We start from the raw sequence: 26,759 nt of genomic DNA, 5'->3' as shown, positions 1-26,759 counted from the left end.
TCTGCACAGTTTGGTCCCGATTCCGAACTGCTGAACTGACATCCACAGCTATTGAATCAAAAGATGAATTCATTATAAACTGTAAATCAATGTTTAATTAACCCTCATGTGCAGAAAATAGCCATGGTGAGCAAAAAATTATATAAACCGAAAAGAGACGGTAGGCTAATCACTTCTTGTACACCGAACATTAGTTGTTTAAACATCACCATTCCTTGCTTTATCACCGATTAATTCAGAATGATTTCACAGAAGTCTCGTATTCAGCTAGAGAAGCGTTTCACAAACAGGGTTCCATGAGGGATGAATAAGTAGCAAATAGTTCATCTAAATAAATTCCAAAAAAATGTTATGTGAATTAAAAAAGTGAAATCCGTGAGAAGTGAACCAAAAGACTACTTCTAATCACACAGTACGAGAGTGCACACAATTTCTAATGGGATACATCCATAAGAAAAATTCAACAAATTATTCAAATTTAAAGAAATGGGAAATGTAATGCATTTGTAAAAATTTCCACCATTTGTGTGAGTAGGCCACTCACCTTTAACCCTCTTGGCTGTTTTTTTATGTAATACCATGTCTACGGCAGGCAGTTTCAGGGGGTGCAAGCGCCCCTCATCCATTTTGGAGCAGCAAATGTTCATTTTTGAAGCAGAACTAACAACTAACTATATCTGCAATATAAGGAGTAATTTTTCTGTGAAATGCCAAAAGTTTTGCCAAAAATGGTTGGAAAGAATAATTCTAAACAAATTTCCTTCACAAAAATTAAAATTGATTTAAATTTTTTCTGAAGTATCTCATATGTCACTACTAAAGCATGCATTACTGAAATGAACAAATTATTAGACTTGTGTTTCAGATTAACACCATGCATACTGAAAACATAGGCAGCAAGAATTTCTGCTGCTTGAATACCAAAATGTAATTCTTGATATGGCAAAAAAAAGTGCGTGCAGAATATAATAACGGCTTCCGTGAAAAAAAGTTAGCTTCTCACAGAATTTAAAGAAATGATTAAATTTAAAAACAAAATGCAAAAAACGAGAAAAATATATATAAATACCTTATTTACTTAAACAATTTCTCAACATAATAGGATGTTAATAGATTAAAAATTGTTTTTTTTTCAGCTGTTTTCTCAGCCTGAAGCATTTTCTATACAAATCACAAGTCGTTTTCAGAAGTTCAGCATCTCAATGACAATTTTTTTCAAATTTTTCATGCCCTTGAATATAATATTTTGTGTGTCTTATTCTATTAAAGCATAGGATGGACAGATTTTTTACTGTTCAAACAGAACACTGAACTCTTTCATTGTTTGCGTTACCATGTGCTAAAGATAAAAAAACTTCACCAAAACTGGCAAAATTTTGAACTTTGTGCTGCTTTCAAGGTTACAAAGTTTGAATGTCTGCATAATATCTATCTATTCTCTGAACTGATTTCACTTCTTGTAATTCTTTGCATTGTAGTGCAACCTATTCATCACACATAATTGATGGTTCTGTTAGTGATACAATGTTAAGCTACATCCCAGCAATGCACGACAGGGAGTTCGTAAAACAAGGAGAGGATACAAACATTTCATTCTCTCCATGTTTTGGAAAGGTAGGACATTTATATATAATAGGTATCTCAGAAGTTTACAAACTCCTTCTTTCACCATTGTTAAGAGCATGCCCCTCCCCCTCAATGCAGAGCGGACCATGAGGCCATATTGGGCACCGCTATAGGAGGGGTGCTAAATGGAGTTAAAAGGGTGAAAAAAGCTTTGTCGACCAAAAAAAACCATGGTAGCGCCAAAAATAGTTTCTGCATGGGTAGATTTTTTTCCTCGAACCGCCCGTCCGACAAATCCTGATTTTCACGATGTGAAATTGTCACGATCGGCAACCGCCGACGATAACCACACGACCGCATAGTGGCTAGATGACAAAACTATGGATATTTTAGTTGGAGTTTTTAGATCCCGTTTTTTCCCAATGATCCCCGAAAAATTTTGGTAATTTAAACGAGTAAACCAATCCCCTTTTCGATTCTTCGCAAAGGCGCGAGTGCAATCTTATGGAGAATAAAGCGAATTTACGCCGTAGATATGCTTTCTTTGAACGCAGGTTGGTAGCTGCGAAATTACCGTTATTTTCAGAGAAGTACATAACCCGCAGAAGGAAAAACTCTCCGAAATCGGAAAATTCAGCATATTCATTCAGGGAGTTTGATAGCCCAAGGGTTATACGAAGAACAGTACAGGACTTAGTACTTAAAGGTAGAAGAACTACTTTCCAAGGTCACGAGATAACGCGATTGTGGTAGATGGTGAGAAGGGAAAAAAAATTGAAGTTCCCCCTCCGTATCTTTTTCCTTGTCTCGGAAAGAACGCGTCCCCTGAACAAACTATTCATGCTTCTTTTTCCTAAGTTCCGGGTATTTGAAGCACTAGTGCACATTAGCGATACCTCCGCGAACCACAAATAAGAATTGGCACATCATGTAGCAAGAGAACCGTTTCGGTGCAACTCTTGCACCCCTGCAGTTTGGGAAGAAAAATAATTCACATTCTAAATTTCTCCAAAATATATAGGGGAGACTGGGGCTATTTGGCATAATTTTTACTTTTGATTTTTCCCTGTAATACTTACAGCAAATGTGGCCGATGTAGCGGATAGCAGTACTCCTTGACTACAAATTAATAATGAAAATATTACTTGAAATTGTATGCTCATTCTGTGAAATCTGTTTAAAAAGTTGTTAAAAACTATGATTCAACTTATATTTCAACTATATTTCAACTGATTCAACTTACCCCATATCTGGGGTAAGTTGAATCAGTTTAATCCTCAGTTAGGATCTGAGGAACAAACATAAGTTAGTAACTAGAAAGCTTTATTTCAATAGAAAAATTCAGAAAAAAATTATGTGCATGTTAAGCACTCAATATTTTGAAGAAAATGAATGTAAAAAAAAAAATTATAAAAAACTAAAAAGAATAAAGAAGTCATCATTCACAGCTTCATGTCCACCAAGATAGTAGGTCAATCACTCACTTGAACTGTTGTAATTTTCACACAATTTTTCTGCAGTTATACCAAATCAGTAAAAAAGTTGCTATATGAGATGTTCTACGCCGACATGCCCCTCAGCTGGGATGCCAACTTGCCCCAACATGACTCTTTAGACAAGACAGCAGCCTCACTATTTCATAAAAGTTTTATGAAACTTTTATAGAATTCATGGCTTCATAATAAAAAAACTGAGTGAAAAAATATTTTCCTGGCAGGAAATCAGGAAACTTGCTGTCCTTCCTCTGGGAGCTTCCATTACACTGAAACTAAAATGGATGATGCAACACCCTTAGGTGGTTTGACAGTAGCGATAGTAGCACTCAGTGTTCACTGCGGTAGAAAAGAGAAGCTGCATGTCGACTTGCCCCTTACACCAAGTAGCCCCAGTCTCCCCTACTGAATGGATGAAAATTATAGATAAAAAATGCTTGGTAGTGTGATTTTTCTATTTTCAGCATTAAGTAATCATTTTTATCCGTGTATGAGCTAGATATATGTGAATAAGATGGGTACTACTAGCAGGCCATAAACTAGAGTACTATTGTTTTGCAAGCATTCATTTTTCAAGTCTCTTAATGGGCCGGATGTTGTGCACTCTTGATCTTGATCATTTAAATGAATGAAATCATCCAAAGGAATTCTAAAATTTATCAGAATATTTTTTATTGGATTTTCAAGATTCTTATCAATAAAATTGTTCATGTGGTTTCAGAGCTGATTATGATAATTAAGGGATCAGATTTAAGAGATCAACTTTCAACTGCTGCAAACATCAAATTAAGAGGTGTCGTGAAAATACAAATACATATTTCCAAAAAATTTTTGCTTTTGGGAAGGAGGTATATATATTTTCAATAATTGATTACTGAATGGGTAAAGGAATGGATTCTAATAAAAATTACAATAGTCATAAAATGAAAAACGCATGAAAATTTTCACATATATAAATTATTATTATTCACTTAGAGGGAGATGAATTATTCAATTTTAATTTTCTACAAAAATGGAAGTGAAGAAAAATGCATAGTTAGGCAAGGCACAAGTTCAAAAACAATTATTTAAAAGCTGCCTTGTCTTATCATGCAGAAATGTACATATGGAGTGCCGGTTCTTCAGTCTTAAAATAAAAGCGATTTTTTTTTCTATAGAATTTTTTCCTTCAAAATTTAAACCCTTCAGTTGGCACAGGAGTGGTTGGTTCAAACTGATATCCCTGGTCTGATGATGGTGGCATGAGATTAGGGTCTTCATCAGCTTGCTGCTAAGAAGAAAATATTATCATAAATGTACAGCAAGAAAATATGGATGGATAAGAATACAACAACATGCATAATCATATAATGAACTGCTTTTAAAAATTTCAACAGTGAAAACAATAGTGGACAAACAATGCCAATTCATCTCAATTTTGAATTTATTACTTAACAGTAAATTATCACTCCATCAGTGTCATAAAACAAGTAAAAAATTGGATGATAATACACATTTTTCACAAACCTTTGTATCAGGGCTGGACGAATAACAGGTACCAGGTCGCCATGGCGACTAAACAATTGGTATTGGTGCCTTTAATTTATACTAATTTGTTTTTTACAAGGTTTTCTACACACAATATAACACTTTCCTCCAGCAAAGTGTATTTACGTAATTGTATCTGTTGTAGAAAATAATTCTTAAATCTCAACTTTTTTCATAGTATTTATGTGCAGTCACATACCATGAATTCTTTCTAGAGAGAAATTTTGAGATGAGAAGAATCAAGTTTTTTTTTTTTTAATTTGAAATCTAATTGTCATTTTGTCTTAAACAGATAGTAAAAGAAATTAGCATTACTCTCCCATATCATCCGATGGAATGAGTATTTTTATTAAGTGAGTTCATCTTGATGAGGTTTCACGGTACCATCAATAATTTACTCTAAGGCAATATATTCACTTTCATATTCAGCTGCAGGCATATAAATTTTTCATTCTCATATAAAAATATAGTCTCTCTCTAGGTAAATACCCATTTAAAAATTATTTAACTTTAATTTATTATTTACCCTTTTCTTTCTTTTCACACTTTTTATGTATAAAAAATAAATGTCACCACAACCCAAAAATAAAAAATGAAATAACACAATTGCCTTTAAAAAAGGGGGGGCATTAAAATAATTTCTCTTGGCAAAAACAAGAAATAAATAGGGTGTACTTACATCATCTGAAAAATATTGCTCGATAATTTCATAAGCAAGCTTGTAAACCATTTCATTTTCATGACTTTGAACAGCTTCTATTTTATCCAACCCTAAAAAAAAGTATGGCATTATATTTTGCAGACATAATGGATATAAATATGTACAAGGACAAGTTTCAGCACAGAGGTTTCTAACCTATTAGCTCACACAGAACCAAAACAAACATTAATATTCCTCCAATACAGATATCTTTATTGCAACATCAATAAAATATTTTAGTTTTCAATGCTGTGAAACAATAGTAAAGCTTTCAGTTGGAAACATTACCCAGCAGAATCAATAAATTTTTATTTATCTAAATTCTGCTCATTTTTTTCCGTTAAATCTTATTAAATTGTAAAAAATTCTGTTCTTTTTTCTGTTAACTGAAACAGCATTATAGAGAACTTTGATTTAAATCATAGGCATAGAAGTGTAATGAAGTAGCCATCCATGCAATTCAATGAATTAAATTTACAGAAAAACTATTATGAATCTAGTGGAAAGTGAAGCAAACTTAAATAAATTAAACAAGTGGTTGAATATACAGTTAAAAGATATATTAAAGTCCCCATTTCTTAACTTATACATAAATACTTCTGATGCATGCATGTATTTAAAATTCAGTAATAAAAATATTTCACTAAAAACCTTATAATTTAAATTATTAATTTGTCTGAATAATGATCTATTGATAATTCGAGATTAATGGAGGACCAAAAAACCACTTTTTATTACTGAAATCTTAGGGATTATCTAAAAAACAATAGAAAATGAATAAAATGATTCAACTGGGGCAAATAATCAGACAAAGAGGCAAATATAAATGAGACAGAACAAAATGGGGAAGGGAAAGAGGGAAACATTTAAATACATGAAATAGAACTTATTTATTCTTGCATGTCTTAAATTTCTTGCATTTGGAAAAAATTTAATAAATAATTTTGAAAAAAATTTAAAAATTCAACTTTTTTTAAAATTCCTTTACATGTTTGGTTTCATGTTCACACAATCGAAAAAAAATTGAATCAGCAATTGCCCTACAATATAATTGTAGCACAAACACATTGGAACTGTTATATCAATATTGTCTGTATATGCCTTACCACCACACTCTTCTATCTGGCTTGCAATGGAATAGTACTGAGACCCTGCCAATTTGAGGATGTTGTTCAGCGCATCTAAAACAATTTGTAGAACTTGTGCATCAAAAACTGAGAGCAGATTACATAGAGGTGGTATTACACCTTGACTGACTAAATAAGAAACTTGGGCTTTGGTGCCACTGATTGTGAGATTACTTATGGCCCATGCTGCTTCTTTTTGCGTATGAAATTCCCCCTGTTAAAAGTAAAGAAAGTCACAATTTTATCATAACATTATGGTGCACATAATAGGGCCAGATATTGCCTTAGACAGCCATTCAAAGTAAAACATAATTGGAATATTGTAACATGCATGGAATGTCAATTAGCTTAATACACTGAGAAATGGCAAATGATATAGCATGACTAACACGTGAATTTTCTGTTACTGAGTCAACTGTATAAATGTGCATCCATAAACTGTGAAAGTTATACTTGCTGATATTTTTCTATTTGCTCACTCATACACTACTGGTATTACAACACTAAAACCAGGCTTCTTACAGTTTTGAGATATTTTACCAATCCAGTGTTACCTATACTGCTTGGAAGTGTAAGTAATATAAGTGTAGGGTGCATTTCTCAATCTATTTTTAAATCAGTAATGAGTATCGCAATGTTTGAATGAATGAATGTATTTTTGAAATGTCTGAAGCTGCTGCTCACTACAATGAAATTTGAAATTAGAAAATCACAAAAAACCATAAGCTGACTTTTTGCCTCAAAGAAACTTATTTGTTCAGGTCTCTAACGTTCGGTTTAGAATACAAGAAAGACTATGATGTGCAGCCCTGGTATGCTTGCACACAACCACATACTTTTATCTTCTAGCTCAATTTGCCAATAATATTCCCACAAAATCCACAGAGTCTACCTGAATAGACATTTTGATATCTGAAAATAAAAACTTTTCAAAAACATTTCCTTACATAATTTGACTAGAGATTTTTACAAATTCTCCTCTGCAATGATCATCAGTGCTGTCAATGCATGGCCTGGGGGGTCTCAAGAGAAGAGGGGCCTCAGAAAATGGGATGTAGTTGAATTTTTTGAGAATTCGCCAGGTAGGGCTCATAAAAATCACTTTGTACTGGGGCCAATGATGTTCTTAAGTTGGCCCTGATGAGCATTGTAAAACTATAAAATGATAATGGTGTTGAAATCTGCAGTTTTTTTTTAATTATGCAAGTTGGACATTTCAAAAATCTGATGCAAAAATCATGCAGATAAATATTTCCATCATGGTCTTAGTTGAACAAATTTTGAAACTTATACTATTCACTATTTCTATTATGAAGAAAAGATTAACTATCAAGTTTATTTTAATCAAACTTAACAGATTACATAACTAAAACTTAGCTTCAAGATGAACTCACTTTGCTCAAATGTTGGATGATCATAGGTATAAGGCCAGCATCAATTACAGCTTGATCTTGCTGCTGATTGCCAGCAGTAATATTAGATAAGAACCAGACAGCTTCCTTAATAAGAAAATGAATCTTTTATAAAAAAGAGTATACATATAGTACTTCTATTTCTTTTAAAGACTCATGCATCATTTAAATTTTCCATGTTGATACAGTAGCTGACTTAGCATCAGTTACTGGCGTAAAGTAGGCAAACTTTTAGATAAAAAATTCAAATATGATGGTATATGCAGGAAAACCGCATTCACAGGACCGTCATTTCAACTTTTCCCGGGGGGGGGGGGAATGACGGCCTGCGCATTCAAGTTGCTCAGCATTTTCATTTCCCTATTCAATTTACAACCAGCAAAGATCCTTGCTGACTTTAAAATTGTCTTAATACTGTTAGGCACAGATCAAGTTAATTTTTTCCCCTATTTTTTAGCTTCAAAAAAGACAACTAATGGAAGAAAAACAGTTTCAGTTGATAATGAATAGGTAAGCTTTAAGGTCCATTTGCACACATCCGTCTCCATCTTGTGTCAATTCCAAAAATATATTCTTCCCTCTACTACACTTGAAGGGAAGGAGAATATTTTTTCGAACTTGACAAGAGGTGGAGACGAGCCATGACTGATGGACTATATAGACTATATGATGACTATATAGACCTTTAACCCTTTCACTACTTTGTGTATGTGATGGTACTTTAAAGTACCACTAATTTTTTAACCCTGTAACATCCCTTAAATACATCGTTGGGTATTTTGAAGTATAAAGGCTGTATAACTAACTACTTGATGATTACCAGATGACGGCACGAGTGTGAGACAAAGTTTTTTTTTTTTTTTAAATGTTAACTAATAAAATTCAGTCTGTTTTTTCACCCCTGTAAAAGTGTGTGTTTAAATGATGTAAATACACAAAAGTGTAACACAGTAAAATCCTTTTACAAATTTTCCTTAACAAATATATAATGGCTTTTTTTGTGGCAAAATAAATAAATATTCACTATTGTGTATTATTCAACATATTTGAATTGGTATTTTTTATTTTTATCAAACTCAAACATATAGTGCTGATGAAACTTTCAAGTACCAGGTTAATTTATTTATTGTGCACAGAGTAATTTTTGAAAAAATATTTTTTTTTCCTATGCTTCAATTAGAACTAAATTCACCTACCAAAAAAATGTACATGATAATTATTTAATTTTTTCATAATGTGGTAGTGAAAGGGTTAAATTTTATCACGCTCATCCAATTCAAAGATATAATTAAAGTATACCGATTATGACTAAGATTAACTTTTTTTTTATAATAATGTGTAGCGTGATCTTCAGGTATTCCCAAGGGATCAGCATGATCCACCCAGGGAATTTATTTAGAGAAAAACTTACAAAATAAAATAGATAATTTTTATAAAATAAAGGTGCAGAATTTACCTTATTGATTTTCTCCTTTGGATGAGTTAATAATGCTGGAAAATGACTCAGTACATCATTATTTAAAACAACTTGAGTTTGCTCATCTGTTCCAGTAACTATGTTTCCAACAGCTCTCAATGCAGCTGTCTAGATAAATTAAAAATATACATTTCTTATTTCAATATAATTTGAAAACATTAACAAGTAGTTTGTGCAATGAAACTATATTAAAAACCTCTTTGAAGAGCCACTTTGCTATAGGCATCAGATCAGCACCACCTGTCTACTAGCTGGCCTATATGGTAAATAAAGTCTTCACTGCATAGTGTCATGTGATACTCTCTTATATACACTGGTATTGTAGCAACCACGTGATTTGACACACTATAGCTCTGCATTCATTGCAAAAAAAGTGAGACACAATTACTGCTCAGCCTTAGTATCAATACATCATAGATGAACGATGGCATGATGCTAATTTGTTTCTTCGTCCGTACACCATTATTGATGGATGCTAAAAATGACAGTGGAGATCTGAAATGGATGCTGAAAATGACAGTGGAGATCTGAAATGTATGCTTCAAAGCACCGAGCTATACCAATATGCCCAAAGTTATATCAAACCAGTTGTTTTACTCATGGTATGTGCACCTAAATATCATACTTTTTGATCAACCCTGTATCAGAAAAAGTGCAAATAATTTGTAACTTTCATACAATATTTTAACTGAAATTTTCAGTGCTTACATGTATTTTTGTGAAAATTGCACATTTTTTTACAAAGATATGAATGTTTCTTCCAAACACTAATTTTCATCACACATTTTTTTGCTTATAACAAGTGGAGTATGCAAGAAAATTTCATGAAACTTAGACAACTTGACAACCTAAAAATTACACAATATACTGCAATTTAAAATAGAATCATTTGATATTTCATGAGATATGAACATTTAAAGAAAATAATTTTTAATTATGCATGAGCAAAAGATATCAATTTCATTTTTTATAATTCGGTTGCCAATTATATAGAGCAATTTTTGTGAAAATTACAGTTGAATATCATGAGAAAACAAAGATATATGCAATAGAGTGAGCTGAAAAAAAAACCATACCTGGACTTTAACTTCTTTATGACTCAGCAAGGGCACAAGGCTAGGCACAACATTTGAATCAATAACCATCTAAAATGAAATATGCATTTTAAGCATTTCATTTGGTGTGCTTACATAATAGATGCCATATTTCTTGGAAGAAGCAAAGCACTAAGCAAAAATATATATATAAATGTTGTACCATGACCAAACAAAAAATTTGTTGTTTCTAATAAACTTCTTGCAGAGTGTTTTTTGAAACAAAAATTTATGTATACAGGGCATTAGTCTAAATGTTATAGTCTAAAAATTATGTTTTCAAAACACAAGTGTTATGGTGGATGGGCCGAAAAATAATGTATGCTTAATGGAAAAAAATCTAAAAGGTATGACAGCATGAAGTTTTAGAACAAACTGTAAAGGGATTCCTATATAAATGTATCACATTACATAAAATGAAATACATTTAAATTGCCATAATAAGAAGTTGTTTCATTCTATCAAAACTTTGTTATATAAAAAGTTCATTATATAGGGACTATACTTTTTAACCCCTTAAGTGGTTTTTAAAATTTTTCTGATCTGCATTATAACCGCCACAGTGGAAATCACTAAACCTTCTAGAAATTGTTATCTATTTTCAAGAAGAATATTTTTCAGATTTTGTGCAATGATATTGCTTCTTCCCACTCCCCCAAAACCGAGAATAATAAAAAGAAATACTTTTTCCTATTGTTCATTCTGTATGCATATTCCTATATTACCCTAAAAAAAATAGCAGAGGGAGAGAAGCCACTCTCTTCGGTTATGAAATTTTGACAAAAACTGACTCCACCCACTGGCATTTGATCGACAGTTTGGGAGAAATGAAAAACATACTCAAAGATGAAGCCCACAATAAAACTATTTGGGCTCGTCATTGCCAAAATGAAAAGGTTTTAAGGACATGAGATATTTTGTGACTGCCACAAAACAGGACATTAATTTTCATGGAAAAATTTTATTTTGGGTACAAAATTCATGCAACTTTCAGAAATGAATTAATCTCCTAAGTTTAGATCAGCATACTTTTTCTATTTACATTTATTTCTATTTAGGGTTCAATAAAGGGGGGTCATATGGAGAAATAACGCAGAGCCAAAACTGCTGAAGCTATGTTCATGAAATTTGGTCAGAGGTTTTACTTTATGACGTAAAGACTAAGAGGGGGGATTTTCAAAATTTGGCTCCTAAGGAGGTCATAAGGGGCTCAAAACATTCCTGAAATTATAGGTCAGTAATTTTATTTCATGACGTAAAGACTCACTAAGGGGTTTTTCGAAACTCGACCCCTAAGAGGGCCATAGGGGGGTTCAGAAGTAGCATTGGTGAAATTTTGTCAGTAGTTTTACTTCATGACATAAAGACTTACAAACAGGGGCTTTCTCGAAATTTGAACTCTAAAGGGTCATCAGGGGGTTCAAAGGTAACAGAGAGAAATTACATCTAGCCAAAACCACTAAAATTCATGAAATTCGGTCAGAAGTTTCAGTTCATGATGTAAAGTCTAACTAAGGAGAGCTTTTTTTAAATTTTGACAGCTAAGAGGGTTCAAGGGTGGCATTCATGAAATTTGGTTTGTAATTTCATGACATAAAAACCAACTAAGAAGGGGTTTTTCAAAATTCGACCCCTAAGGTGATGATAAAGGGGTTCAATGGGGGGGAGGTCATGTGGAGAAATCACGCTGCAGCAAACCGTTTAAGCTATAAAATTTGGTCAGCATTTTTATATTGTAATGTAGAGACTCACTGAGAATGGATTTTTAAAAATTTAACCCTCCCTCCCAAGGAAAGAGGGGTTCAAAAGTTATATGCAACAATTATCACTGACGCAAACTCGCTGAAGCCAAGAATATGAAATTTATTCAGTATTATATTTTATAATGTAGGTACCCACTAAGACAGGAATTCAAAATTCCTGAGGTTCAAATGTTATATGAAGGGAAATATAATATACATGGGAATCATCGCTGAGCAATTTGCAGATTACCAAATCCACGGGAGCGAAGCCGAGGGTAACAGATAGTCTATACATATAAAATAACATGTCCTGACTGACTGATTCATCATCGCCGAGCCGAAACCACTGAAACTATTCATGGTCAGAAGTTTTATTTCATGATGAGACTAACTGAAAAAGGGTTTTTCAAAATTTGACACCTAATGGAGTCATACGGGGGGGGGGGGGGTCAAAGGTAACAGGGAAATCACATCGAGCCAAAACTGCTGAAGCAATAAATATAAAATTTTGTCAGTACTTTAATATTGTAATGTAGAGACTCACTGAGAAGGGATTTTACAAAATTCAACCCCTAATGGGAGGGATCAAAGGTTATATAGAGCAATTATTGCTGAGCCGAAATTGCTGAAGCCATAAATATGAAATCTAGTCCGCATTATATTTTTATTATGTAGATGCCCACTAAGACCAGATTTCTCAAAATTTATCTCCTAAGAAGGTGATGAGGGGGTTGAAATGTTATATGGTGGAATCATGTCAGAGTAGTTTTCAGATTATCAATTGCAAGCGAGCGAAGCCGTGGGTAACAGCTAGTATAAAATATAATAATATAAAACCAACATTACATTACTGAAAAACCCAGGTTTATAATTTTAAAGTAAAAGTGAAACGCTCCAAATCAAAGGAAACTGCTGAAGTGAAGACATATATACAGTCAGACTTGCTTATAACAAATTCAGAAAAAAACTCTGAAACTATTTGTTGTTAGCACAAACTTTGTTATATCCTTGACGATTTTAAAAATGATGAGTTCAAGAGAAATAAAGCATAATTTACATACATGTGACAAGCATTTTTCAATATTCTAAGTATTCCTAAAATAAATAAGATTAATATCTTTAGAAAAAAAAAAGGTTAAAATTTAATTTAAATGTAACATAATTCAATTAAAATATTTATCAATCATTTTTTGTTTTTTTTTCAATTGATATGATTGTGTAAGGTTATTATGCACTAAAATAATTTTTGCCTAATAATCATGCAAAATTTATATTTGTTTGTTGTATATGTTTGCCCAAATTTTTTGAACTATTCAAAAAGAAGTGCTTCCACATGAATATGACTCCTTTGCTGATTCTCTTCTTGAAGCATTGAAGAACTTTTTCTTCAATTCCCCTTTGTTCCAAATCATAGATAACACACTATGTTGAATCTTGAATTTTTTTCGATACACTTTTTTTTTTTTTTTTTAATCTATCAACCAGCTATATAGCTTCAATTTTAGAAGCAAAGGTTAGTTTTTTGCTCTTGGACATTCTCAAAATGAACTCATACATGATAATACCACCACAACCAGTGTTTTGAAGATTGAATTCTCAGGAACATAAATAACCTTAATAATTTTTTTCTAAAAGTTTTTCTGCAAGCGGAATAGGATTTAATTTTAGGTGAGGCATAGGAGGTGCTATAGCAAACTTTTCATCTAGAACCCCTTTATATTCTTCACCTTCTCTAAGGATTTAACAGAGAAAAGTACAAAAGTGAAAAAAGAGGATTTTAATATTTGTACTATACTCAAAAACTCAGGTTTTCTTAGAAGGAAAAAAAGGTCATTGTAGAAAGATAAATTTACAGATAAGACAGCACAGAAATTCCTGACAATTTGTGTTTTAAAACCAGCTGAAAATTTGTTATAATCGTACTTTGCTGAAATCAGTGTTTGTTATAAGCAATCAAAATAACAGAGATGCAATACAAAATTCATGGGACATGGAAAAACTGTTATATATGAAAATTAATAATATCCATGTTTGTTATAAGTGGATCTGCCTACATAATAAATATTCATGATCATGTGTAGCACACATAATAGTGTAGAATTGAAATTATAAAGAATTATTAATTATGAAACTATAATATTAAAGAGCCAATATTCCCAGAAAAATAAAAAAAATAAATACCTGGATTTGTTCATTTCCACCATCAGTTAAGTATGACAATGCCCAAACAGTGTCAACCAATACCTATTAAAGATATATAATCTACAATCAACTTTGATAACCATGCACATTACCAGAATGGACGAAAGATGGGATATACAAAACAAATTGGTTCATTGAAAAATGAAGTCCTTTGTTATTTTCTGAAAATATCATGAATTTATTATAACAAATATTATTCAAAATAACTGAATATAGCCTCTATAAAAAAAGAGAAGACTAAATAATTTATACCTTGTAGTTGTAGTGTTGAATCAGAGTCAATCATAAAAAAAAAAACAAGCAACACAGAGGATCAAGCCCAGGCTAACAGCTGCTCAAGGTGTTCAGAAAATCAAGGCATTTTCATTGATAGAAAAGCATTTCCCATACTCCATGAACACACATCTTGTGGTACCTATAATCCCTGCCTGACAAAAAGCTGGGTTTTGGTCCTAAAACTGACCTCTCATCATTGTCTTGAATTGGTGGTGAGCTTGATCATCATAGACAATACATTTGACATCATTATCAATATATTTGATTACAGGCATGTTGTCTTTAACAATGAGACTTTTTTTCTGTGGAGATATCTTGAGATTGCATGTGCATTCTAGTAAGGCTTGTACAAGTACATCAATGACATTTTACACAGACTCTGGTATCTATGCTATCAATTCACTCAGGTGCCACTTCCTTAACACAAAACAATGCTCAACCACATACTACACAACTCTCTTAACAATGCCTTTGATGATTTAACATGCTAAAATGGCCAATCAGATTCCCAGATCTGTCAAATCTGTCAGATTAGAATAATTTTAAAAGTTGAAATGATAAATTCATAGTTAGAATGATAAAAACACCCATTCTCATTAGTGCTACTTGTAACAAATTGAAAACAATACACATATGTGCTGTATAAGGTTTTTGGTACAATTTTTGCTTAGGGGCAGTGCAAGTATTACGTCGGAAATTTTTCTACCATTTTTGACCCCCTCCCGCAACAGCAAAACTCTGACCTCCCTCCCCCTTGTCAGCAAAATTTTCTCATCTCTGTCATCACCTCCCAACACGTATTTGGGATCAGAGACATACATGGGGGCACAGGGGGCTTATCCCCCTGCCAGATAATAAAAAATTGATTTTTTTAATGCAAAAAATATTTTTTTAAAAGAATTTAAATTTCAAAAGAAAATACCTTTACATGCTAATATAATCGATTTCTGCCAATTTTAATGCTATTTGAAGGCTAAGAACTGAACATTTCTTTTTTAGAATTCATTGTGATCCACCCTCTAAGCCATATATGGCACACCCTTGGCCGACAGACCAAATGTGTCCTTGGGGGTTATCTGATGTGGCACACCACCTCAAACATAATTTTGTAAAAATGAACTAAGCTGCACATTTACAGATCGCTCAGATGACCCATGGCACACTTCCAAAGCATTTAAGCAGCACATGCCACACTTTCAGATCACTCAAGTAGGCCTGTGGCACATTCACACAGTTCCACAACACTTAAGCTATCCATGGTACATTTAAAGAACCCTTGAGTTTCACAGTTTTAGAGCACTTAAGCGGCCCCAGTGCAGCTCTGTATCACTCAAATTACCTGTGGCACATTCCCAGATTACTTAAGTGATCTGTGGCATAATTATGGATCGCTTGAGTATCATGTGGCACAATTCCAGAGCACTTAAGTGAACCGGACACATTTTCAGATCACTTGGATCCGCAAACCATTTAGAAATCACTAAAGTGGCACTGTAGGGGACTCTCAATAGGAAGAATGTTATTTCAGGTGCCAACAAACTATAGGGAAAGGTTTTTCTCATTTCTGGCGCACTGAGTAAGACGCCATTAAGAATATTTCATATTTTTATAAAGGGTGGTTGATAACGTAAGCATCAACCAAACCCCCCCCCCTTCCCCTCAAAAGTCAGCAAATTGGAAATCCCCCCTGAATGCTGATGTAATACTTTAATGACCCCTTAGTTGGAACATAACATGTAATTAATCTGCTAGAAATGAAAATTTGCTTCATTTCAAGTATTATACCTATTCTGCACTTTTTTGAAACTACAACTATGAGATAACCAAAGTTAGTAAGCTGATTTAAAGCCACCTAAGCCTGTCTTCAATTACCCCTGATTTTTTCACTTCTGTAGGTGTTCAGGCTTCTTCCACACCAACTTTGGATGCCATTGCATGAATCCACTGCACCAGTCATACCCTGGTAGCCAGTCATGGAACCTAGTTCCTAAATTATTTTCAGTCACATACTTCTGAACAAGTGTTTTCAAATCTGCTTTGTCACATGGGAATATCCAGTCTTATATTGAACAATGAGGCATTTAGCCAAACTCCACTTCTGCTGAAAGTTCAGCTGGGCGACTTGCTCCCATTTTATCAATGTTTATCTTCCTCCCCTTGATTTGGTTGTATATATTTGTGATGGCACTCTGTAATGTTCCTATGCCTCACGGTAAGTCAAATTTTTTTTCATCATATCAAATACTGCATTGTTTAGGTCTTCAAGGGACCAAGCGTCTTTTTCTTGCAGTTTCATGGCATTTTATTTCTTTTAAGACAGAAAACATACTCTTTCAACTCCCCATCAAATAACATCAAAGTCTCTTACAATAATTAAATTTCAAGTAAATAAATAACAGTGAAACTGTAGATAACAAGTAAATTATGAAGTAGTACAAACTAAATAGTAAAATAAAGTAAAGTAATATCAAATAGTAAAAATAATGTAAATAAGAAGTAAATAGAACTTTGAGGTAATTGAAAACAGGATAGATGGGTCACCAGAAAGACTATGGTTGTGACTTTGCTTTGTATCAATATTTCAAGAAAAAATTATTGTGTATGATGGGAAAAAAAACACTGCATGAAGTTGTGACTGTATACTAATCATATAACAGTAATTTGGCCCTTACCTTTCTGTAGCAGCAGGTGGGGAAGCAAAACTTGAAAAACAAAATAAAGGTGCAACAGAATTTTGTTTATTGTTAACTATCAGCTGTTATCTAGGCCCAATCAACTTATGACAAAGAGGCGAGAATTAGCTCAGGGCTGCCAACAGTACCCATCAACTTAACCCTGTGTGTGTTAGATTTCAATAAAAGCCACTAAGTTGCTCTCAGCTATGGTGTTTCCAATTACCCTGCCTGACCCTATATCATGAAATGCACAATTTTACATTTAATCCTGAACATTATTTCTTTGAAACTTAAGTAATTTAGTATCCTTCTCATTCATAATAGAATTGAGCAGGATACATCATGATTGAAATAGAAAAATATAAATTACTGTTAAATTTTTGCTACGTTTATTTGAAATTGCATTTTATATAAGTATAACAAAAATATTTTAAAAATTAGACGTCGAGTATATCAAGTTCATTAAGTCAGAAATTACTAATGAAAGCACACTTACATTAATATCTGTATGATGAATAAGCATGCATAGTGCTGGAAGAAGTTCACTAATAGTCTCCATTGGAGGGGGTGGATCCTTATTACGACATAAGTTTACTATAACCCATGTGACATTCCGTAAAAATGATAATGGTGTGTCCGTTTTTATGAAAGACAGAAGTGGTTCTACAACACCAAATTTTATGACATAGTCTCGAAATTCAGGTCCATCCCCTGAAATAAATAAATATCTGTTTCAGTGAGGGGAAAAAAAAAAAAAAAAGACTTTAAATTGCTTTAGGTTTAGTTGACATTTGTGCAAGCATTTTCTTTATGTGCAGTAGCATCAACTTCTGGAGCTTGATGTCAGATCTTTGCCATATGGAATGTCTTTTTTATTTTTCATTTAAAACAGAATAAATTGAAAAATAATGTTTCATAACATGTATGTCCTAATAAGGTATTTCTGATTTATTTTTGTGCATGTAAAGGCTAATTAAATGCAAAAATACATTTTAAGACCAGTTAGCTTCAAATGACATTAAATTTCAAATACCAGGAAGGATTTAATGTTCAATTAGACATCTATAACTTTCAAGATTAAAATGCAGGAAAAGAATTGATGCATCAGAAACCTCTAGATGGCAACATCAATAGAACATGCACAACTCAGACAACATAAATGTGTTAAGGCTACTTGTATACACTCAGAACACATGTTTCGGCATGTACCAATTCCTTAGGAATTCTTCAAAGGAATGTTTATGAGGTGTGCTTACAGTTACATAAGCCCCTTAAGGTGGCTACACACATAACTGCAAGCTCAACAAGCATGCTTGAATGTCTGTAGGAAAATTTTGTGCAAGCATTTTGATTGTACAAGCGACTTGAAGATTGCACCAATTGTGATTATGCATTCTTGTAGAAGCCACACATGAGCAAGCAAAACTGAAAATGTGTACTATGTACCATGTGGAGAGTTTGTACAAGCCAATATCTTCATGTTTCAGTGAATTGTGATACTGTTTTTTTTTTGTTTTTTTTTTGCAGTTTTCCTTTCAGCCAAAGGCAACCAAAGCAAGTGCATAATCACCTGAGCTCAACATATATTCCAAGTACAAACTGATTCTTTTGCAAGCAAATACTTGTATCACGCTGTGTCAGAAAAAAAAATTGTGCGCACTTGTCAAGATTGCAGTTATGTGTGTAGCCACATTTATACTGTAATCATTTGTGCCATTTATCACATAAATGCTTTTGTTAGGTAATGCCTTTCTTAGTACTGCAATTTCAAATAATATGTTATTTCAGAGTAATTATTATCTATGTTGAGCTGCAAGTACACTTTGAGTATTTAATTAAATTTCTTCATCCTTAAACACTTCATATTACTCACCATCAGTTCAACTGGGCCCTTGCTCTGTCTCCTCAGAAGATGTAAGCAATTTGTCCAGATGAATGGGGCCATAGTGAATGAATAAATTGGTAAAATAGCAGAACTGCCAAACTTGATTATTAGGAAAAATTCTTAAAGATATTACTCACCAATAATATTGCCTAGAGCCCAAACTGCTTGCTCACATACGTTTTGATATGGAGAATGCAAAAGGCTCAAGAACATAGGAACAGCACCTGCAAAATAAATTTGTTTCAAATCATATGATCTATAAACAGAAAAAAAATCATCTGTTCAATAGCTTGATCAATACAGCAACATTAATTCAAGGAGCAAATACAGCCTATTAATATCCTAAAATTTTCAAAATTTTGTTGGAATTCTCTTAGTTTTTGAACTTGGATACAAAAAGGCTAAGAAAAAAAACTGAAATAAAAAAATTAAAATATTGACATTTAGAAAATAAAGCATAAAAATATATTTTCTATTGCTACAGTCTTTTAAAAGTGAAACAGAATACTATATCAGCATTCAGTTCAATCTACAGTAGTCTTAAATTCTCTTCTGCTCCCAGATCTATAGATTTTTAACTTTAAAAGTGCTTTTTAAAATGTTTATTTGTAGTTAAATACAAATCAGTTCTTAAATCAAATCAAAAAATATATTTAGCATCATATTTTGAAGTGTTGAAAAAAATGATTTCCATAACATTGTGTTGGACGTTCTTTAAAAAAAAATAATTCTTCAAAGAATATTGATGAGGTACTATGACTACAAATATTATCATAAATTTTATACATGTCTACAACATTTATCAATTTTATTTTAATAAAGTTAGTATTTTTCCAATGCTCTTTTTTTCCCTTATCCTTGTGTTGAAGCCTTGGACCATAACCAACCTCAATATCTGTTGATGAATATAATATAAATTGAATACAATATACACATATATCAATGCAACAAATGAGGATTAAAATCAACATCAACAAATGACGATTAAAATCAACATCAACAAATCACTCACCAGTATTCACAACTGCTTGTGTTTGCTGGGAGGTTCCAGATGCAATATTAGTCAATGCCCAAGCAGCTTCAAACTGAAGAGATGGACTTGAAAGAGTCATAATAAAGTAAGTCACTTTATAACAAAACAAGTGGTTTTCATACAGCAGAGTGGAGGCAGACAAAAAAGGGTCTACAGCATTTATTTCACACTTTCAATTATAATAGCATTTTGTACTATTTTTAATAAATGTGTGTCAAAGTCAGACAATAAGAAAGAATCAATTTGCTCAGTCAATTAAGTAACTTTCAGATTTTGAATAAACTCCTTGCGTTTCTGATACAGACTAATGAAGAATTTTGATTTACATTTTATTTTTAATTCATTGAACATTATTTTATTTATTGAACAAAATGGGCATCTTTTTTCAACTACCTCATTTGGCATTTTGCCTGTTGGGGCCTTCATATTTGTATCAAAATGTCACATACTGTGGATGATATGTATTTATCATAAATAGGTAACACAGGATGATACTAATAATAAGGTATATTTGGTGGGGGAAATCAGTCAAATATTGAGAAATTGAATGAGTGAAAGGGGAAGAAAATTACAGTTAACAAATTATATGTGGGTATATTTTAAATAAAATTTAGAGGAGACCTTCATCCAGCAGTGGATTGAAAATGGTTGGTATTTTAAATACCTAATTAAAGAAAATGATTATGAATGCTATTTTTTGAGCTACTGGCACAAAAAGCAAAGTCATTTAAAGGTTAGAACTGATTTTAAAAAAACAATGATAAATTCTGAATGTATAAAAAAATTGAAATTAAAGTACCTAGAAATATTAATAGAAAAAAATGACTTTTTTGATATTTTTTACAGCTGTATAGAGTGGAAGTATTCTTATTGTCAATTGGAAGTGAGTTATAAACTTAGATGTTAACCTTTAGTTGGCAAGCATGAGACTTTTCGAATAGTTGTCATAATCATCATTGGCATCACTCCTGAGGGACAGACACTGGATGATCCCCCATAGAGATCAATGTTAAAATTGCCGATTTTAACATAGAAATGCAGAAATTTAGTGGGGTTTTCCGCCACATCAATAATTTTAAAAATTCAATTTGGTTTTCTAAAACAAAATCTTTGGATTTCTAAATATTGAGCTCGCTTAGAAATATGAAGCCTAGAAAATTAAACATAAAATAACTTTTGAAATGAATATTCATGCAATAAAATTGATTTCAAATTTTTATTTATATCTTCTCAAGCAGGAAAATGAGAATTAATGACTCTGTATTGTCTTATATTATCCAATTGCATTAATCCATATAGTTTAGGATGTTTTTAAATTAATTATGGGCCCATATAAATTACATCGAAGAACCGCAGCTTTAATCAAGCATTTTTGAAAGGAAAAACAGGCAGATCGATAACTTAAAGTTAAAAAACAATTTGAAATTTCCAGCTCCCATTAAAAAGAAGAAAAACGATTCATTTCTATGTTTCTATAATTTTGATTTGTTTCTTTCATGAATCGCACAGGAAGTAGCCATATTGGTTACTTTGTATGTCCCTAAAAAAAAAGGGAAATATCACGTGATCCAAAAAGCCTCATTGAAATATCCAGAGGAGAAACTTTTTGAGGGGTTATATTAAGCAACCTTGTATGATATTACAAGAGAAAACAAATTGTCAATATTTGAAAAAATATGGGAAGTTGCACTTCAGTTTAACATAGTGTATTTATATGATTTATGTAGATTTGAATAGTATAAAAATGTCATTTATTGTTTGCCAACTCACTTTTCTATCATTGTTTAAGAATGCACAACAATATATCTCCTCCACGCATGGTATTTCCGTCCAAAATGTAAGGGTCAGAAATCTGTCTTGCTTGACTTGTCAAGTAATAGGAAGTGTGTACCTTTAAGCCATGCTGCTGGTAATTTTAAAAACTTCAGGAACAGCTCACAAGTAAAAATCAAATGTTTAGGAGTTGCTTAGAAGCATCAATGGCAAAACGAGCTCATAATATAAGAATATAAAATGCCTTTACACTAGAAAAATATGAGCATACCCATGTTGCTTGAGAGCAACACTGCCAAAATAAAGGGTAATTTAAGAGAAGCATTTTTTTTTATATGTTTGTAAATAATTGGTAACAAGTTGCATTAAGCCTGCTCGAAGGTCTAGTAGTTAGTATAAGTATTACATAGTGAGGCATATTGCTTTTAGTATGAAACTAAATAGTACTCTTAAGTTCAAGAAAAATTAAAAGCAATATTTAATGTCTGTACTAGAATAAAAAGAAGTAAAAATGAAAATTACATTAAAGAAACTTTTATTGAACAATACAGTCATTTCATTTTTTTTTCATTCCGTGCAGGTATCAAAATGTTTTGTGAAGAGTAACAATGGGTTTTCAAGTTAAAAAACCAATAGAAGACATTGTTAGACCAAATGAGGGTTAAACTTTCAATGAATAATTTATACTTAATTTGATATACGTTTCTCCAACATTAGATCATAAATACAAAAATAATATCCATAATTAATACAAAATTTCCATAAAGGAATTGGAAAGGATTTGTGATTAAATAAAAATTTTCACCAGAAAAGTGAAACGGCTGAAAAATATTTTTATATAATAATTAGTAATATTAATATTTTTATAATAATCCAGTTTTAAAAATATTATTTAAAACTGGACTGCCGCTTAAAATGAGATGTGCTGTTACCCTTCTTGTGCTTATGTATGTAGTGAACGATCATACAGAATGTAAATTATGCTTATGTTCTATGTATCAAGATAGCCCTGCATTCACACTTTGTGTCAGTGTGTGCACAAAGAAAATCAGAGATCTCACTTTTCCAATAGAATAAACCATTCCCAAAAATTAAAACCCATCTTTGCATCCACAGATTGTTTCAAATTTAGTTTCTTTTCTCGAACAATAACCGATTGTAACAACCTCAATCATCAAACATTATTGATTCTACAAGTTTAAGATTTCTTTTGTAATATCAACCGTTTCTTCTGTCAAACTTCACCCAGCATTCCCTTATATAGGCCTCGGCAAAGAAACATTGAATAAATAAATAAATCATACATAGAGGTAGCTCCAGATTTTTTCATTCGTGGTAAATATTCTTAAATTCCACTTTTTTTTTCTGTGAAGTTGTAAATAAAGTTTATGAGACTTAATTGTTGTATCATATTCTACAGTTAGATTTGACACACTTCCCACACTGTAAATATAAAATCTATAGGCCTATTTCCAATATCATTATCAACAGATTATCATCATTAAAACCTCGTCTGAATGTGATCACAATAAGTGGTGTGTATACTGTACTTGGAAAACTAAAAGACAAATATGCCTGGCATTGCATTGTGCCCAATATAATAAAATCACCGCCGATTGGGCACATTGCTTTCATTTTTACATGTATAGTTTACCAGAAATTTTCATACCATGCTCTAGGCACAAGTTTCCACCAAGATAAGTTAAAAATATTCTGGCTTCAAACCCTATACAAATATTTAACAAGCAAGCAAACAAACAAAAACTTTCTGCAGTCTCCTGGATTTTTTTCATTATATTGTGTAACATGTGCATAGAATTTTACTTTTTCAATTGTCTATTTGTACATTGTTTCTATGTTCTAAGTAAAAGCTTTTGAGGGGAAAAAACAATGAAAATAAAATTAAACACTTCACTTGCAAAAATAATCTGATCAACAAATATGTGAAACTCACTTGTCATGTCTTTGTAAACTGTGAACTAGAATTGGTAAAATTCCTGAATTTATTAAATCATCAATAGGAGGATTACGATCACTTGACAACAATTTTCTGTAATTAAAAATCATGACCTACTGAAATACACATTACCATGTTAAAACTCAGTTTACTGAGAACCACTTATATAAATCTGATTAAATAGAAGAATATGTCCCTTTATAATGATATTAATAAAAAAATAAATAAAAGGCGACAATATACAAAATAATCACACTTTTCTAACAATTTCACAGTTGTTAGCTAGGTGTACTATAACTGGATATGGTTTTATAAACCAACTATACTATATATATTATTCTGAAATTAACCTTGCGGCTTGAACCGCAGCAAGCTGTACTGAAGGCTCGCTGCTATTGGCATTTTGTACTATCAGATCCAAGCTTGTATGACTTGCACTCCTATCAATATCTTCTTCATCAGCAGAATCATGTTGAGGCACATTTCTTCGTTTTAGTAATGATTCCTCACGTTTGTTTTTTCGAAGTTCAAAGGTCACTTCATTGCGCCGCCTCCGCATTTCCTAATCAATATAGATTAGAGAAAGATAGTAAATAATGACGAAACTTTTTTTGCAAAAATGTTGAGAATACCTATTCAACTCTTACTATAGGCCTTTTACTATATAACCTTTTCTAGGTTCAGTTTTTTCCCAGCGTGTAATAATATATATATATATAGCTGATCTTCATGCCTCCACGTTTGCAAGCATAACAGCATGATTAATGCACAGACAGGATTAATGCACAGACATGATTAATGCACAACGCTACCATCTGTTAAAGTTTCTATGCTTGAGCTGAACTCAAAAAGGGCTAAAATGGCAGATCACAGGAGATAAGCCACAAAGGGGTTAAAAACATTATGAATAAACAAACGTAGGAGATTCCAGTTTTTATTTATGTCTACGCATCATTCATTTCAACATCCATCTGTAGCATGAATGAGAATTCAAGAAAGTTTATATTAAGTATCTCTATAATTCCCTGCCGACAATCCAGATTGTACATAAAAACATCTGAATTTGTTGATGCAGATTCAAAAGCGCACAGCATTTATTCTTCTCATGAGGTTGGAATTAAAATTAATATTTTTAAAAATAATCCACAAAAAATATTTTTTTCAAAGTAACAGTTGGGGTGTATATATATAGATGCAAGTAGAATAATCAATAGTTTTTCTAAAAACAGATAAACAACAACTCCTTTCACTCCTTAAGATTGACGTGGTGATACAGATTGCTACCAGGAATTTGAATATGCAGATTCATATATAGTGTAGATCCTATGACTATTTTTCCACTAAGTACTAAAATTTACATTCATGCAGTTTATACACTGCCACAAATTATAGTCAGGAAATCAGGTTTTGGTAATTGTTTCTTGTTTTCATGTAAGTGTAATTACTAGGTGAGCAGCAATTATATATTTATGTGTCCTCCCATTTTAAATTAAACTCATGGTTCTGGATATGTCAAAAATAGTGCAGAAGAAAAAATTCACTTGAAGGCAATGACAAAGTGAGTGATGAAATAATTCATGACAACCATGACAATGACTCAGTTCATAATCTGACAGAGCAACTGGAAAGAATGAAGAAAGCAATTTAAACAAAGACAATTTAAACAAGTCTAAGTAGGTGTCTTTTGCATGCATCCCTGAGTCTGAACGAGAGCCCTGCCAGTTATTCAATCATCTTAAGCGCTAAAAATTCTATTACTATTAAAACTAAGGCCACGTGTCAAAAATAAATTAATTACTAATATTTCTGCAAATATTCCCTTGCTAATAGTTTATCTCAGCTTTATGGTAAAGACAATAATGAATTTTATATGTATCTTAAACAAAAAGGCTACTCCAGAAAAATTATCCGATAATCGTTACTCAATTAACATGTCAAAAATTCAAAGGGAAAAGTATTGATCTGTTTTTCTTTTTCATAACACAATCTGTTATTATCACCTTAAAATTGATGGAAATTATTTTATTATCATGTGTGTATGACCATTTAAAAAAAAATCTGGATTATTCCCAAGTGTATGAAACTGATAGCGCGTGAAAAATTTTTAATGAGTGAGTTATAATTTAATTTATTAATAAACTTATGCATCGTGTCAAAGTAAAAAAGTAAACTAATAAATATCCAAATGACTCACCTCTTGGTCCTTCCCTCTATTTTTAAAATGTTGTAGACGTGATTTACTAACACTGTCAGCGAACATTTTGGCTATTTATTGCTTGAGAATTAATTAAATGTGTCCTATATGTTTGTCATGTGCGAAATATAAATGATTGAAAGCTATAGAATGTGTAAAGTACCGGCATCTACATTAGGTGTCATAGTAATAAAGACATAGATTGTGACGACCGTATTCACTGTTTTCATTCATTCATTTGAAGTAAAGGAAGTTTGTTGTCCCTTGGGATTACATAAAATGCTAACAGGTGTCGCTGCAATCGTAATGATGAAACGAGAAGTAATCCTTCTACAACAAGAAATACAGAGCTTACCATCCATATGACTTAGGCTGACCATATTTTCTCGAGAGGAATACGGGACATTGGGATTCGAAATACGGGAAAATACGGGACATTGCCAATTATCGCCAAAAATGACGCCAAAACCGAACAAAGTTGCCAAATATTGTTGAAATAATGGAGAAATCACAATGACGGGAAATGCAGCATTACTGCTAATTGCAGTGGATTAAAATGAATTCCACGAAAAAAAAATTTCACTAAGACAAATGTGGGAGATTCATATACTCATTTATAGTTGTAG

At 32.2% G+C, this 26,759-nt stretch overlaps 1 protein-coding gene across 2 annotated transcripts; it reads right to left on the bottom strand.

Moving 5' to 3' along the window:
• Positions 1-4,000: 4,000 nt before the first annotated feature.
• Positions 4,001-26,365, bottom strand: LOC149072425 (importin subunit alpha-3-like). 2 transcript variants are annotated; one of them, XM_089246289.1, is made up of 13 exons: positions 26,134-26,365; positions 24,290-24,501; positions 23,937-24,032; positions 20,189-20,274; positions 19,314-19,400; positions 17,788-18,002; positions 14,320-14,382; positions 10,379-10,447; positions 9,282-9,410; positions 7,808-7,912; positions 6,393-6,627; positions 5,266-5,357; positions 4,001-4,329 (listed from the first exon to the last, which is right to left on the bottom strand). In XM_089246289.1, exons 1-13 carry the CDS (start codon positions 26,197-26,199, stop codon positions 4,228-4,230), a joined length of 1,557 nt encoding a protein of 518 aa, XP_089102415.1. In that variant the 5' UTR covers positions 26,200-26,365; the 3' UTR covers positions 4,001-4,227. The 2 variants fall into 2 exon arrangements, with proteins under 2 accessions (XP_089102415.1, XP_089102417.1); XM_089246291.1 differs by having other exon boundaries at positions 4,001-4,326; positions 26,134-26,348.
• Positions 26,366-26,759: the final 394 nt, after the last annotated feature.

This window comes from Pholcus phalangioides, unplaced genomic scaffold (assembly GCF_987345545.1).
Source record: "Pholcus phalangioides strain wild (caught in Gottingen) unplaced genomic scaffold, Ppha-v1.0 ptg000017l_1, whole genome shotgun sequence".
Classification (NCBI taxonomy): domain Eukaryota; kingdom Metazoa; phylum Arthropoda; class Arachnida; order Araneae; family Pholcidae; genus Pholcus; species Pholcus phalangioides.
The sequence above is the reverse complement of the archived record's forward strand: the minus strand, read 5'-3'. Positions and strand labels throughout refer to the sequence as shown.